The sequence below is a fragment of the Seriola aureovittata genome, chromosome 4, assembly GCF_021018895.1.
Source record: "Seriola aureovittata isolate HTS-2021-v1 ecotype China chromosome 4, ASM2101889v1, whole genome shotgun sequence".
In the NCBI taxonomy this organism is placed as follows: Eukaryota; Metazoa; Chordata; class Actinopteri; order Carangiformes; family Carangidae; genus Seriola; species Seriola aureovittata.
Window position 1 is genome coordinate 10,744,453 of NC_079367.1, and position 17,591 is coordinate 10,762,043.

Genomic DNA, 17,591 nt, shown 5'->3' on the forward strand with positions numbered 1-17,591 from the left:
TATATGCACCCAAAGTTGTAATGGGTAAATAATTATTCTGAAGGGAGAAGTGAAACCAAATATTAAATGACTTGTATGCTGGGTTGTACTGTGACTTTTCAGTACATTCCTAATGCCATGATTATTTAATTTCAATAAGAATAACTATCTGAAGTTAACATGTAATCTGTAAAAGGTTGTTTTGGTTCTGGTGTGTGACTCAAAGCTCCTGTGGGTTCACACACTGTGTTCATGTCTATAATACTCGTGTAGGTATTCTGTAGCTTTGATTACACACTATTTGCGCAGCATCTTAAGATATTATCATAGGATTACAACAGGTCGTTGTAATGGGAAAACTACAAGTCTCCACCCTCTCATTCCCAGCCACTTTTTGATCGAGCTCTCTGGCGTCCAATTGATTAAACGTGTGCCTCTGAGGGCGGGAGTAGTGAAATTTATGGCTGCCCGGAGGAGGGACTTCCTTTAGAGTTGCAGTTGGATGGCAGCAGGCAGCTGCTGGGCTGACACGTAACTAAAGTTAAAGGTGATATGGAGGCCTCGTCGGGGACTTGAGCGTTTAATTTTTCCATGATCTTCTTTGAATTGCGTCGGAAAAGCGAAAGTCTGGGAAGGTAAAAGGGAACGCTAACGGGAGTCGTCAGCCTCGGTTAGTCGCGCGTTTCAGCAGCGCACAGCCGGAGTTTGACGTGAAGTCAGGCGAAAATCTGAGCGGCTACTTTGAAGTTACAGGGGAGAGTCGTGAATGGATGGTGCTATGCTAAAATAATGTACACCGAGGCAATTATTAGCGTTTATTTTTTCTGCCTGGAAATGCTCGGGGAGTGAGGGGAGGGAGGGGGCGGCTTCTTCAGTCTTCACCGGGAGGTTAAAAAAGTTGAGTCGGAAGTTTCCAGCAGCAGAGACGGGGCTTTCTCGCGCAGACAGCGGGGAGGGGTGCGGGTCCAACATGGGAAACGGGGTGTGCTCCCGGAGGCAGCGGAGGATCTTCCAGTGTCTCCTGCTGCTCACGGTGGTCTGCGGGATGTTGTACGGGGGAATGATATCGTATGAGATGCACAAACAGCTCAAGAGGACGGAGGCGATGGCACTCAAGTACCAGCAACATCAAGAGTCCCTCTCGGCTCAGCTCCAAGGTAAACACAGTGATAGTGAGGTGATTGACTGTTGTACAGGTGCCAGAGAAGCGTGAGAACTGGCTTCTTTTGAATGTGACTAATGTCAGGCCAGACTAATAAAACTGCAGTTTTATTAGTCGCTATCAAACGCCTACACCCTTAAAATAAACTAGGGGACTTAATTCAATTCATTACGAAACACAGATAAGTTCGGCTTCCTGTCAGCACTGTTGGCACCTTAAAACGCAAACCTTTAACGTTTTGTTGTGTGTGTTTCTGTGTTAGAATAAAGCCTTAATTGTTAAGTGTGTGTGTCAAATGCAAAAATAGAAGAAACAGTGTGTCTGACCTAACTGGACTGTAGTTATACTGTAGCCAGGCAGTGATTTACCAAGTGCCTGTCCTTGACCTTTGACCCTATGTGGCTTTCTAATCTTGTGATAAACCAGGTAATGGTCTGAGCAGATTGGGCTTTAAAGTTCAACAGAAGGGTTCATGTGGTTGGTCAGCTCTGTCTTCTGCACTCCACTGTAAAGTGTGAAATTAGAGCCCTCAGTCCTCATGAGTGAGGTTTACTGCAGACTGGAGGCTGTGACAAACACACACACACACACACACACACACACACCTGGTTGCAGTCGCTGTGTCCCCAGGCTCACCTCAACAGTATACAGATTAGTAGGCTATACTTTAAAGTGACGAGGTCAGCCAGCACATCTGCTCCTGCCAGCCACAGCTGGAGGAACAGTGGAGGGAAAGGGAACACTGAAGAGGCATATTGTAACATACAGGTTGAACTTTTTAAAAGTCTTTAAATGGGTTAGCTACCACCCTGAAGATGGTATTGTTTTGGTTTTAATCTTGCCATTAGTCTTTGTTAAAGAGTTTTGTATTATCTTGATAGTGGCTGTGTTGTTACAGAGGACGGAATATAAATCGTTTTCAGTGTAGATATCTTATTCAAACACCTGTCTTTAATTAAATACCCAATCAGTAATTTGACCGACATATGAAAATAAGCATTTAACCCTATTACTGCATCATTAAACATGAATAGCTAACAGTAAGTTGTGTATATATAAAAAACATATTGAAAGTTGGTCATGTTCCAGTCCTTTTATTTTAAATTCTGATGTTGGATCAACCAATTTATTTGTACTTAGATTAGTGTGTGTCTGTGGTTACACATCAAAATGGGATGTGGTTGTTAAGCTTAGTTGGCATAGAGCCAGCAGTTATTTAGTAACAGCCAAGAAACATAATAACTTCCAGTCAAACCACAACATCAACAGTCAAAAATCCATAAACATTGACTAATCTGTTTGCTTTATTGCCATTTGTGGAAGATAGTAACACACACACACACACACACACACACTGATCTTCAGTATAATCCCCTTTATTACTAGCAGCATGTTTCTGTTAAACACCTAACTTCAGGAACTTCTTACACATAGCAGCTCTACAAAAGATTTGACCGTCTTGTCCTACCCTCTCTGATTTACTCCCTCCCTATAAAAGCACTTAAACGCACTCTGCTGTGCGGACAGGGTGTGAGGTTTTGTGTCATGCCATTATGCCAGGCAGAACACTCAAGCTATATGGCTTCATCTATTCAAAACAAAGTTTGTGCCCACATCAGAGAGTCAAAGAGAGTGTCAGGGTTTGAGCTAAGACTCTGGACCTGATAATTGAATGCAGCCTTTGATCCACCTAACCAGCAGTTATCTCCCCCCACCATCCACAGCTTGGGTCCAGCAGACTTACTGTAATGTTGCCCATAAACTTTTACACATAAGATGTGTGTAAAAGTGCATCCATGCACATGGATTTAGGCCTTTGTTTGTTTCATTGTCTAGTGAAGTAATCTGTGACAAATGTGCGCTTGTAAACAGTAAATTTGATTTTATAAGGTGTCGTGAATAGCATTGGCTTTCCAAGTAGGCAGCTTTATATGAGAAATGTGAGATTTTCATCTCATATTTTCTATTATGTCAACTTCTACTTAAACAAAGCTAGCTCAGTAGTGTATTTTAGTCAGTTTCAGGTCGATGTTATACAAATGGGTTCGATTTCATTTTTTCAGAAGATGCAGTAAATCTGATATATCCAGAAAGAGAGAGCGTTGCAGTAGAATTTGACAGTTCAAAGAAAGCGATATTGCTCAACTCCATTTGCATCGTTCTGTGCACCACACCCCTTCTCTCATTGTGAAGCAATGGGTCCTTCAACCAATCACAGGGTTCAGGCCACTCCAGATTCTGTCCTATATTTAGAGGTGGGCCATAGCTTGGGGGCTGTATTGATTCTCTGTTGCCCACCATAACCACAGGCTGGCAGTTGTTAGTCATTTAAAAGCATCAACTGGCACTTTGTGGTTATGCCTGCACTCTGAGAAAAGTGTCCCTGTGATTTAACACCCATTCACCCCCTCACACAATCACACACATATCAGTGTTTCCTTGCCATTTTCAAAAACATTGATAAAACAGAAAATGAACGCTTTAAAATGTTTCACATCGCCAACAGTTGTCACCTGCTGTTTATTATAATGAATGCTCTCGTCGCAACCCATGACAAACGGAAGTAAACACTTTTGTTGTTTGAGTTAGAGATGCAAATTCTCCCTGGATTCAACAGAAGTATTTGACCCGATTTGGGTTTTTGTATCTCCTGATTAAAAATGAAAAGGTTAGATTTTTGTCTTGCAAAGTGCCTTCTAAATATGAATGCCAAAGAAATGAACAATAAAAATGCAAGGCATGACTTGAATCCAAAATAAATCAAGTCACAACAGAACACACCGCTGTCTACGTTCAAAGTATATGTGAATATTAGATTAGTATATAGGTAAAATCTATTCTTTTATTGCAAAATTTTGTTAGTGGGATTTTGTGAGATCAATGGGCTCCAAGGGACTGGCCTCAGCATACAGAACTCTTCATACCACTTCTCTAGGGCTCTCAAATGTCCGGATCTTTCTGTCCTTCAAACTTTATCTTGAACTCCATTATTTTGGTCAATGAGGAGGTGAGTTTGTCACCAGGTTCCCACCTGTCTGAGGTTTCTCAGATTAACTGAGTTACAATTTCAGGGAGAAAGACTCAACACCACTCAGACCACCTTTTTTGTCTAGTTTACACATGTTTAAATATGTAATTACCGGGTATAAAGGTACCTGTGTGGGGGGCTGTGTTTACAAGTAGGAGGTTGGAGGAAAGCTGACACAAGAGGAGGAAGTTTGAAACCCTTAATATGTTTCGGTAAAAGCTTTGTGCAAGCTTGCTCTGCCTGCTCCTGTGAGTGAAAGATAAAAATAAAGTAACTGTGATTACTATGAGAAACTCAGGAATGTTGACCTTGATTGTACATATTGTAGTAGGATTTGAGCTGTAGTGCAGTGAAAGCTGTGAAGTAAACTCACCAAAACATCGATTTGTAAATCTCACTGGAATTTAAAAATATAAATATTATGTTTATATGAGCAAATATGTGATCCTGACTCAGATCCTGAGGTTTTAAAAGTTTTTCTGGCCCGGTGCAGGGTATGACCTAGATGTGGAGAGGATTGAGTCAGATTACCTGATGAAAACACTAAACATTACAGTGTACACACTTTAAGCTCTGTGATCAACCAGGCAAAATTAATACACAAGCCCCAAAGGAACCATGTACACAACACCTTCTGCATTACTGGAGTAAGTTAAGATCTGTATTGACTCTCACTTCCTTCTAAATTGAACCGGACCTCTGTGTGTGTGCTCAGTGGTGCGGTGGGAGTGTGAGTGAGAACACACACAAACACAGCACAGACAAAAACCCGCAGCCCATTTCCCCCCGTGATTGAGAGTATTCACGGTCCACAACTCTAACCGATCCAATCTTCTCCACATCTAAACCAGCAGGCCAATAAAGGTCACCACCGTAGAGAACTCTGTTGTTCTCGCTCTGACGATGCACTTACACTGCACTGTAAGGGAAATGTTTCAGTGCTCTGAGGGGAAAAACTTCAAACAATAAATGTTCCTTCCCGTGCTCTTTGAGGTCCGGTTTGTGCGTGTGGAAGCGTTTCATTTGTGGGAATGGTCGACCCTGAGACAGCAACAAGTGGTGGTCTTTGCCTCTGGATATTTGTAGTTACATTGATCGGATGTTACTTTGAGCAGGGTTGAAAAAAATTGACTCAGTTGTAATTTTTACCTCCGACAAGGAGATGATGTTTTCACCTGTGTCTGTTTGTTTGTTTGTCAGCAGGATTACACAATAAATATTAAATTCTGTTGCGGATCCGGTTAAAGGGGCAGATGCAGGAATATTTGACCACTTTCCTCAACATTGCGAGATAGGGCATTGTCGTCACATTTCGCCTTAGTGGATGTAAAGGAAAGAAAAGGAGAAAGGAAGTAAATGAACATGCATTTCAATATCTTTAACTAAATTTACAATTAATTTATTCTTCTCTCTTAATCTTTATCCTTGTTATGTTTCTGTGAAGCAAATTGAGCTTCTAAATGAAACATATAATGTAAATATTGAATTTGCCTTGTGGCAATATTAGTGAGTTTTAATAACTCAGAAGCACATTCAGATGACATCCTTTTTTAGACTGTAGCTTCTTTGTAGCTGTTGCCCAACTTGTTCGTGTTGTCCCCTAGAGAGAGGGTGTGTGTGTGTGGTGTGGTATGAGCTGAGCTGAGCAGCATGGCCTCATCTTTGGCACAACTGAGAGGGTACAGAGCTTGCAACAAGCAGAATAAAACCTCCCTAATCTGATGTGGCTCAACGTCCATCTGATTAAGCTCAGAGAAAAGAAAGAATTTAGAAAGACAGTTCTCTGGAGTCTGTTGGATTTCAGCCAAGTTATCAACATAAAGTTCAAACGTCATGTTATTTTCCAGTGTTATATCAGTAAACAACTACGCAGTCGGTTGCATGAATTCGGTGAAATTACGGCACATGGCACAGTGTGCAAAAATAGTAAGTGCGGCAATATAAACTTTATATGAATGACCTCAGGTAATAAACACCACATTTATGTAAGAAATCACTGAAAGGCAGCATTTTCTATATACAAAAGAGCAGACATTGACATAAAAACACACACATGTTCACTCAATACAACATAAAGTGCAGTACATTGGAAATACCCATTTATGGCAACACCCGGGTGCAGATAATAACGAATGTTGACGACGGTAGTGACAGCATTGGTGTCGCGGGAGGAAAAAAACCACAGTGTCACCAGGTAGGGCAGTTTGTCCGTGAAGGTCAGATTGAGTTAACAAAGCTGTGGCGTCACTTTTTGTTAAACAAAATCTCTTATTAGAATGTGCCATTGTTGAACCGAGCTAATTTGCTTTAAACCAGATGAGGGGAGAGAGACATTTTCCACGTTATTAGACACTAAAATGTTTCCATTAAATAAGCACCAAGCTATTTAATCAGTTTGAATTTAATGTTTGCCCTGTATTAGCTTGAGTAGCCATTAGTTGCTTTATTGCACCTTTTAATACCAAGTCTGTGTCTCACCCTCTTGTTGTGGTTTGTGTGTTTCCATGACCGTCTCTTTCCCTTCAGTCTCTCCTGGTTTGTCTGTTTATGTCTGTCCTCTTTGTGGCCGCCTCACTGCTGTGAGCTTCCCTCTGCTTCACTCTCCATTTCGTTTTTACTTATTCTCTGTGCCTACATCTGCTCCTCTCTCCTACAAGCTTTTACTCTTCTTCCACTCATGAAATTATTACAAGATTGTTCTGTATAGTTAACAGTTTATCCTGGAATCTGTTGAGTTGGCGCTTAAAGGGAAAAATAGCCACATCATCAGTTTGACCGCCCAAATTGCCCAAGGCGGGAGAGAGAAAATGTAAGAGACTGGAAGAAGTGATGACCTAGTAGTCATGGTCCAAGTATTTTTCTTTTTTTTTTTTTTAAGATGGATGAATGACAGCTTGCCCCAAGACCACAATAAGGGATCAGATCCAAATTATTGTAACATGAGAGATTGTTCATAACCTCATTACATTTGTTCAAGAAGTGTATTAAGGGGACAGAGCATGTTTCTTACCAAAGTGTTGATGGGAGTTACTGTTATTGACACAAAGTTACAAAATGCTTCAAATAAAATAATAAAACCAAGACTTGAATGACACTTGGCTCATAAAATCTTATTCTGTCCATGTAGTAAATGCTGTGTGATTACTATGCAGTGTTCATAATGGTTTGTTTAAATGTGAATATTACTTGCCAATTTTGAATGTATAAAGTATGACTAGTGTAACACACAGGAAGTAGATCAAATACTAAATATGTAGGTTAAAAATCGCTTATCACCACAAAGCATTTGCAGATCCAGTACAGTAATACGACGCCAGTAAAACTGCACTTGAAGAACAGAAAGGGTTTTAAAACAACGCTAGTCACAAATGCACAACTGAACTGTGTCGTAAGCCTCTACAGACCGAGTACAGAGAAGTGGATGTGTGGAAGAGATGAGTAGCCTCCAGTTACAATCTGGAGAATAAAAGCTCAATATGAGTGATGAAAACTAAATTTGCATTTGACTTAGGAAAAATGTGTTTAAATAAAAAAAAAAAAAAAATTTTAAAAAACCATTTAAAATCAGTAATATGTTTATTCACTTATTCAATTTTAAATTCAAATGCCCTCCTCATCTCCTTTCATCTCCTTTAAGCTTCTTCTTTTGTGTTTGGTGGTTGTTCCTTGAATCTCCCCTCTGTCACAATACACACAAACACAACAAAGTGTGTTTTTGTAGATTATTTAGGCTCAGGTCTGTTTTGAATCTATCTGAAAGAACAGAAGCAGTGATGTGCAGGGCATCTGAATGGAACAAGTTGAGAAAAAAGAGCAAAACGGACGTGCAGCTTGCGAACCTGCCATCATGTTTATTCATTTGTTGCATCGTTTGTGTGTGTAACTGCCGGTTGTATAAGCTTTGGATGCACTTTTCGTATCATCTCCATCCTGTAGTCTGCCGCTTCTTTTAAACTAAGTCCCCACAGGGATTATTTCCTTTTCAGTTAATCTTGAATGAAAAATGGAGGGGAATAAAAGAGGAATCTGGTGAGAGAGTTTGGACAGGGCAGAGATTAGAATTGTGTCTGGGCAGACAATGAAGATGAAGGAGCAAGGGAGACCAAGAATTATGTTAATTTACTTGATGTATTTTCATTGAATGAAAGTGAATCATACTTTAAAAAACCTCTTAGACACAGCCACCAGGCATATAAGCAGCAGGAAACAAACTAGAAGTATTTGTAAATACTTTTAGACCACCAGACTTGTGAGGAATACCACAGCTTTCTGTTGATGGAGCGGCCGTCGTGTCCTGAGATCACAGTGTGGTTGAATAAATATCACACCCGGCTCTTGTATCAGCAATAAAATCTATATCTTCTCTCTGCCTGCCCCTCTATAAGTGTATGTGTTTTCTGCAGTGTACATGTTTGTGTTACACCTCTCTTTTTGATTACTTTACCTTCCACCTGGCACAAACAGAGGCCTATACACTCACTAAACCTTTGGATCTCCTCTCTCTCTACCTCCCTCCTTTTATTTATCCTCTCTCTTTCCCTCCATCTGTGTTTTATATGTGAAGTGGTGTACGAGCATCGCTCCAGGTTGGAGAAGTCTCTGCAGAAGGAGAGGTTAGAGCACAAAAAGGCCAAAGAAGGTGAGAAAAATGACATCTACACTCAATTCTGACTCATGAGGTGCAGTATATGTGCATTCAAAGGAGCTCTGGGAAATTCATGTTTCACACTGCATATCATTTGGTGGTAGATCAAATATTAGATTGTATTAAATACTTACAAGAATATTGTCATCAGAGATTGCATGTGTAAATGAACTTCAATGTATTATTCCTGAGTTATTACCCACCTTGAATCCACCTCCTGCAACATCATTTTCCCTTACATTGGTTAGAATTAAATTCATCATCAAAAAAAAAATAAAACAAGACTGATCTGTTGTGATTTCTAGATTATCTGGTTTACAAACTTGAAGCACAACAGTCACTAAACAAGGAGAAGGTAAGTCATAACGTATCTTTAAACTTATCTTTACAGATTGTTTGATCTGCTCCTCATCAAGCATTTACAACTTTTCTGTCTGTGTGTGTTGCTTTGTTGTCGAGTTACGCAAATACTACTGCTGTAACTGACACTACCAGCTCGAGTTGATCTCTTCAGCAATATCTGTTGTTAAGCTAACCGGAAGCCTGGACCACAAAGTCGCTGAGTTTTGTAACCTTTTGTCTTTATGCTGAAATAGCAAGACTCCAGCAGCAGATTCAACTCTTTACAAGTGCAGCATCAGATGTTAAAGGTATGGATGAGATTAGTCCTAACACACACACACTTGTGCTTACCATGCCGGTTTCTTTATTCTTGTCATAAACACAGACACAGGCATCCTCATATTCTTCCTATCGTTTGTTTGAACACACTCTCACCCTGACCTGACTGCACTACATCCTTCCTCCTTTTGGTGTAAAGTTTATACGTGTGTGGGGGGAGGGACAGTTTTTCATTGATGAAGCTTATTACAATGAGGAAAAACATTTGATGACAGTAGTTTTTTGTCTCTTCTGTCAGAACCAGCACGATGATCTGAAGAAGCAGTATTACGATCTGCAGGAGCAGCACCAAGTGCAGGGCGAGGACCACGGCCGGCTGCTGGATGAACACAGAGAGCGCTACGAGAAGCTGCAGCAATCCAAAGACGTGGAAGTTACCCAACTCAAAGGTGCAGATTTTTGAAGCTTTTTTTTTAACACTTACTCTGTCTCCATCTTCTGACTTTGTGAAATACTGCATGTCTTTAGCCACGTATAAACATTTTATGTGCAGACTTTTAGATGTAGAAAACTTTTTGGTATTTTACTGTTCAATATGTGGTTAAACTCATCCTATGCTCCAAGCTTATTTACTTAAAACAGATGGATTCCATTTGCCATTTTACTATAAGATATTTGTACACAAATGGGACAAGGGTTTGTAAGATGAGTCAGAAGGAGAGAAAAAAAAGAAACATGAACATATACAAGTGGTTCTCATCATCTTTGCATACTTTGCAGTTTCCTGTCCTTTCATGTGTTTCCTGTTTAGTTGCATGTTCACTGTGGCTGTGTTTTCTGTGTTTAATTGCAGAGAATGTATATAACCTGAGGGAGGAAAATAAGCAGCTGAGGAAAGCCCACCATGACATTCATATACAGTTACAAGATGCACGGGTGAGAACAGATGTATTTTCAACTTTTTTTCTTTTTTTTTTTTTCCAAAAAAGTAGAAAGATAAAATGTTAAGTTTAGTCATTGATTCACGAAATAGTGCCAGCAGAGTTGGGTAAACCACAAACAACAAAAAAAAGGGTGTTATCCTATTTTAAATTAAAAAGCTTTACATAAAAACAAATGGCTCATTCCTGCTCTTTGGTTGCACTTGTGTGTTCAGGTTCAGCATCAGGACCTGAAGGCAAGCCACGACCAGCTGGCACTGACACTAGAGGACCACAAGAGTGCGCTGGCTGCAGCTCAGGTAGGACGGCAGCAAACAGACGCAGCTTCATTGTTCACTGCAGTCGGTGAATACAGCAGCCGATTGATGCTGAATATGTGGTTGCTTCACAGAGGAATGATTTGACACAGAGTTAGTCACATTGACAGATAAGAGATTTGTGTTATCATTTAGCATGTTAGCAGAGAAGCTACAGAGCCCAGGACAGTATAAATGGAGTAAAAAGACTCGGTGTTAAGGAGGGTGTGTTGCTGTTGTACTCATCTGATTGAACATTTATTTATCAAAACTAACGAGGAATTAATGAGCTGATGAAAAGGGAGGTCATACGGGAAAACTGAAGATAAAGTTCTGTAGCCAGCATGTTCCCAGAGCAACTAAAACATCCGCTCCTCTGCTCTGCATTCCTCTCAGCCCGACTGTAACCTTTACTTTGACCTTCTCAGTACAGCTGAAATGTTTATTGCAGTAAACGGCATAATCCCAAGCAGACGGGGAAAAAAAGATGGCCGAAAAAACGTGTTGCTTGTTTTGTTTTTTTGGATGATTAGTCCAGATGTTGCTGTTTCTCCTTGAAAATGACCTCTGAAGTGCCTCAGTGGTTTATTGAATCTGCAGTACTCTGCTGATTTGTTCAAAATGCTTTCCTCCTTCTCGTCTGCATTTATGGATAGTAGCTCACTCTCCTCTCTTTTCTGCTCTCTGTTTCTGTCTGTTTGTCTGCATTTGCTAATTGGTTTTAAAGCCTGTCCTGCTCTTCATTAGTGATTCTAGTTGGACAAACACACACACGCGCGCACACACACACACACACACACACATACACACACACACACACATCACACACAAAACGCTTTCCTTCACTCCAGGGGGTTTGGTTTAGTCAGGGCTGTCAGAGCAGTACATCTAAAGCACGTTGCAGCCAATCAGCCAGAAAGATATAATGGAGGGACTGGAGCGAGACAAACAGAGAGGGCAGGAATTTAGAAAGAATTCTTAGAATTTAACCCTCTGGCCTGTTTTCAAAGTGTGTGTGTTTGTACTGTATAATAAAATGGTGTCATTTAATGGTATGTTGGCATAGACTGGATGGTTTGTTAGAAAAGAAACCATTTTTTGCCTCCTTTTGGAGAATATATTGATACTTTTTCAACATTCAGTATTTAAATCTGTATTTAGGGGCTGGGTCTCAAACCTCAAAAGTTTTCCGGTAGCAACTAAATGTCCAGCAATATTGTTAAAAGTCTTTTGGATGGGTGTAGCTCTGTCCTTTAACTGACCAAGATGTTTCGGCAGCACAGACAAAATTGTCAGGTGATGAAAGATGCCGCGTCCAGTATCCGGTCAGATTCGTAGTCTTGTTTGCTTGTTCTTTAACCAGATATTTAGTGATTTATGATTAGTTTTAAATCATAGTTTAAACTGGACTTGACACCTGTTTGATTTGGATAATATTTAACTTTTAAGAAGTTTGTTTTCTTTTTAATATAGAAAAACATTTTGTGAAATATTTCTTAAAATGCCAAATCAGTGAAAGTTTTATTGTTTGATGTGTATATTGTTCCCTTTAGGTGCAGGTGGATGAATACAAGCAGCTGAAGGACTCTCTGAACAGGGTGCCCAATCTGAGACAGCCTGAGCAAAACCCTCCTCAGCAGCCGCAAGCTGCTGCTGCCGCCATAGCTCCTGAATCCCATGTCCATAACGCCCAGGACGCTATGATACTGGCACAGCCACATGAAGGTGACCCAGCCCGAGAAGATCACCAGGCTCACCAGGAACCCAGGGTAATGTGAGATTCTGTGGGATCCCTTTACTATCAAGACCATATGCACACAGCAAATATGAAAATGATTTCTCTTATTGCTGTCTTCTCAGTTGGACCACCTAGTAGAGGAGGCGCATGCCCCGTCCAACATCAAGTCCCATCCCAGCGTATCCCAACACACCGTGTCAGAGAAAGAGGAAGAGGATGGAGAGGGAGAGGCAGAGAGGAGGAGGGAGCTGGCAGAGGAGGAGATGGCTCAAGCAGGACAGCCTCAGAAGCTGGAGGAGGACCCGGACCAACCACAGGATGAGCAGCAGGAGGAGGAGGAGGGAGAGGAGCCAGAACAGGAACACCCGGATGAGAACGCACTGGACCGTCAGAGACGCCAGCCACAACCGGTCAGCACTTTTCTGTCTTATCTAAACAGGGTTAAAACTGGCCTTGAACTAACTTAGGTTTCCTGTATCTCATTTGACTATTACTAGTTTAGAGTGACTGTTATGTCATTTAAAACTTTAACATAAGAAACCTTTTAATCAGGACATGCAGCTGCAGCACGAGGCACACGCCCAGGTGGCGCATGTGAAGTCGGCCTACGAGCAGCAGCAGGAGCAGCAGCGCCTGGAGGCTCAGAGGGGCGAGGAGCGCAGGCAGATCCAGATGCGACAGGAGGCCCTGCAGGCGCAGAGGGAGAGGGTGCTGAAAGAGAGAGAGCAAAGGCTGAAGGAGGAGCAGGAGAGAGAGCAGCAGCAGCACCGGGAGGCCGACAGACGGGAGCAGCTGATGAGAGAAGAACACCAAAGGTCAGATTTCAAATCGGTTGGAATCACTTAAAATCTGGTGCACAGGGAGTTTGCAGGAATTACAAAAGATAAGTCGAACTGGGTGTGTACATACAGATGTGCAAACTGGAACAGTTCTACTACACAAATATATCTATAAAGTATCTTAGAGATCCAGCTAGATATGTACTGATAGCTCCAAAGAAGACTATTGAAAAAGAAACTGCAATGTGGCAAGCAGTAAACTTTTAAACACATGCTTTGTTTCTCAACATTAATAAATCTGTTTCTGATGTGGCTTATAAAGCCTGTGCCCTGCTGACTGGCCTGTTCTGTCATTGTTGTTATTAGGAAGAAGACAGAATATGAGAACATGGACAATGATATTGTTGAGGGAGAAGACGACCATCACACTGAAGATGAAGGTGAGACAGACAGACTGCCAGGGGTCAGCAGTCAGATACTTTAGAATGTTCATTATAGTAGCATATTCTTTGAAAGAAGGTTTCTAAGTGTCTGATGGTATTTGAAGAGCTCAGAGATGTGTGTGTGTGTGTGTGTGCATAAGCAGCTCATAAGCCACACGAGGATGAGGAGGAGGAGGAAAAACAAGAAGCAGATCACAGAGTGCCACCACATCAGCAGGTAAATCTCCATCCATCTATCCATTCATCCTGCTCACTCAATCTGTTAATCATCTGTCTATCCTTTCAGCTCATTCACTCACATTAACATTCACACCAGTGTATCATGCGTCATACATCCATTCAGAAATCCATTCATTCTGCTATCCAACCAGAAGTCTATTCTTTCATCCTCCATGCCAACTGCCTCACACTGGCATCATGACTTCATCTTCCTTCTATCCATCAATCAAACCAAGGATGTATTAATACACTAGAGTACACTAACTGTCCCAAGGAGCAGTTATTAATCCTCCACATTACAGTTTTATCTCTTGCTCTTATTATAATGTTAATGCTTGTTATACAAATATCAACCCACTTATCCCATTAATTATAGTATCTCATCCTTTCTCTCTTCTCTTCCTGTGTTATTTTACCATGATCTCTTCTTGCACAGGGTGCTGTAGATGGTGAGCTGGACCCCGAGGATGACCCCAACAACCAGGGAGAGGATGAGTTTGAGGAGGCTGAGGACGAGCGGCCGCAACACAGGGTTGCAGGAGAGGAAGAGGTGGTGGTAGAAGAGGAAGAGGAGCCGGCAGCGCCAGCCCAGCACATAGACGCACACCCCGGCCCTGAGCAACCTGCTGTAGAGGAGGAACTGGTGGTGAGTATGGGGTCAGGGAAGAATGAGAGAGTAACTAACCCTCTGGGTTAGTTTAATGAAGAGATCAGTAATAATCTGTAGGGAGTGTTTTGAACATGTGTGTGTGTGTGTTTTGTGTGTGTTCAGATGGCTGGAAACCCAGATCAACAGGAGGACAACCTGGACGACCAGTACCAGGAGGAAGTGGAGGATGAGGTCTGTAATACACATGTTCAGATGCACATTTTACATACTGAGAGGAGAGAGAAGAAGAAGAAGAAGGGAAGAAATGACATGCAGGGGAGGCAGATTTAACACCAAACACTACACAAATATGAATAATATGTCCCACATTGTTTCAATCCACTGGGAAAACTTCAAGTTTCATTTTTCATCTGTAAAATCAGTCTACCATTGAACCCCTTTCACTTGTTATCCATGTTCTAAAGGCCCAGGAGGACATAGCTGGTGGGCAGAAGAGAGAGGGGGAGGTGGAAGAAGAAGGAGAGGATCCATATAACGAGGAGAACATAGAACAGGTAGGTTCGTCTGTGGGGAACCAGTAAACTTTTCCTCCAAGCATTCACAGTTCTTCGGTACTGCATTTTATTCCCATATCCCAAACTGGTTATGATTTTTTTAAAAAGCTTATTAAAAATTTACCTCCCAGTTACCCAGGAGGTGGCTAGGAAATGCACTCACCCACCACCTCAGCAACTCGGGTGAAATGCCTGGTTTTGCTGTGCTTTCCCTACAAACATAATTAGCAGTGTGCATACTCCTGCACACTACTCATACCGGACATACTCACTGCTCTGACATTTTTGCTGCACAGGGATTCACTTGTTTTAGTTCAAGTGTGAGCGCATACCTGAGTTTTGTCCTGGTAACTTGAACCCAGCCTGTGCATGTGATGGTAAATGAGGGAGATCAGGTGGCGAGTCTGTCGGAGTGTCAGGTTTCCACATGGTTTGGATTATACAATTTGTCCTCAGAGGAAATCTGTTTGAACAGAGAAGCTCGCACGCATTAGTGATATCTCCAAAATGTACAGACCTTATGAGGAACTAGCACTGTACCCTGCTGAAGTGTCCTTGAGCAAGATTCCCTGCTACTTTCTGTTCTGTAACTGACCCTAACTTCTGACCTCTTAGGGAGAGCGAGAGTAATTTATTTATATTCCCTAGTGGAGGAACACTGTTGAGTCAATTTTGTGCATGTAACATATATAGTGTATAATCATTTTGATCTAGATATCACAAAAGTTTTTCAAACTTAGATGAGTCAAACAAATACATTAAATGGAGATGAAACAAGTAGTTTTAGTTTATATAAGTTCATATGTATCTGCCCCCCCCCCCCCCCTACTTGTGTTTCATACTCTGTCACCTGTTGAGTGAACGTACTTGTTTCTCTGTAATTTGAGCCCAGTGGAGCTTTCACTTCATTCAGCTTCATTCATGCACAGCTGTACAGTTGGTCTGTTCCAGTTGAACCTTTACACAAACGCCTCAGCTCTTATATATTTACAACAGAATTAATTACAATCTTGTGTGTTACAGTCCTGTAGACAGATAAGCAGACAAAACATGGAGGCATGCAAACAGTCATTGTCCTGTTACAGAGTCACAAACCATAGATTTCTATGGGGGAATGTAAATGGATATATAAAAACAGGATTCTGAGACTAATTAGTAAACATGAAGAAAAATAATATAATTTCAAGTCTGAAGTTGTGTCAGTACACCTGTTAATGTCTAAAATGATCATCTTTAGTGTGAAAATATTGTTGGATGTTCACAAGTTTGCATATGATGACCATTAAATCATTTTGTTTCCTGATTTTCTCCAGGATGAAGTAAAAAACCAGGAGGGACCAAGAAACAAGGGGCAACACAGACAAGACGCAGAGGATAATGAGGAAGAGAATTACGAAGAGGAAGAAGAGGAGGTAGAGGAGGATACAGCTGGTCAAGAGAAGGGAACCAATCGGAGGGCAGAGATGTAGGACAGATGCAGGCTTGAACCAGCTGCAGTGCCTTTTCGGCTGCCTGTAGAGCCTATCAGGTCTATCTTTCCCTTGTTTGACAAAGGAATAAAAGCAGCCATTCATTCAGAATTCCAATTAGGAAAACTGGGATATTAAGCCCGGAAGATGGGAGGCTATTCCAAACACTGTGGGGTTGGAACTGGTCAGCTCACACTGTGGAAATGGACAGAATTTATAGGACGGAAATGGGATATATACTGTTTTTTTATTTTTTTATTTTATTAATTTGCTTTTCTGCCTACTCGCACTTCTGCCTGATTGCCTGTCTAGCTCTGTTTTATTAACAGCAGACAGGCAGAGAATGTATTTTCTTTGTGTAAAGAAACCAAAATAAATTATGTTATTCTAATGTCCTCATGGTCAGGCCTTTATATGTATGTTTTTATCAAACAGTTGTATACTCTGTAGAGCTCAAATTTTAATTTACATCTTGCATTCCAATCGAACAAGTTGTTTTCTGTTATTTATTGTTCATTGTTACAACTCTGACAATCGTAAAAAGTCCCCCCCTCCCCCCTTGACTGAACTTGTTTGTCTCATAATGGCTTTCACCGGCTTCTTGAAGCTGATACACAGGAGCATTTTCACTGGATATTTCTGCAAATGTCAATCAAAGAGACATTTCTGGTGAAGCCGTTCTGTGCTGAAAGTGTCACTCTGACATGTGCCTTTCCATTCTTGGAAACCTCTTCTGGGTCTTACTTATTTTACATTTGGAAAAACATTTCAATAGGACAGGAGAGATAAGAGCATGCCAGTGAACCTCTTGCATATTGCTTGAGCATAGCCTTAAAAAGAGGGCTATTTCATGTCGACTGCTGGTGTGAATTAAATTCACAAAAATGAATGCAATTTAATGCAACATCTTTAGTCTACTGTACAATGTATAGTAAAACAAATGCTGACAATTTGTACATTTTTCTGCCAGTTATATTTGATACAAAGAAGTGGGATTTTGATTGTATTGAAACATTTCTGTTACCTGAACGGTGAATGGAATAAAGAGGCTGAAGGATCTCAGGTAATTGTGATTGTGTTCTCTTAATTCTTCACTCCTTTTTGAAG

At 41.1% G+C, this 17,591-nt stretch overlaps 1 protein-coding gene across 1 annotated transcript; it reads left to right on the forward strand.

Annotated features, from left to right (window-relative positions):
* Positions 1 to 482: 482 nt before the first annotated feature.
* golim4a (golgi integral membrane protein 4a) lies at positions 483 to 17,546 on the forward strand. The gene is made up of 16 exons (XM_056374680.1): positions 483 to 1,136; positions 8,734 to 8,808; positions 9,120 to 9,169; positions 9,411 to 9,464; positions 9,734 to 9,884; positions 10,289 to 10,371; positions 10,592 to 10,675; positions 12,226 to 12,441; positions 12,533 to 12,820; positions 12,963 to 13,225; positions 13,556 to 13,629; positions 13,776 to 13,849; positions 14,288 to 14,497; positions 14,624 to 14,692; positions 14,926 to 15,015; positions 16,329 to 17,546. Exons 1-16 carry the CDS (start codon positions 950 to 952, stop codon positions 16,482 to 16,484), a joined length of 2,124 nt encoding a protein of 707 aa, XP_056230655.1. The 5' UTR covers positions 483 to 949; the 3' UTR covers positions 16,485 to 17,546.
* Positions 17,547 to 17,591: the final 45 nt, after the last annotated feature.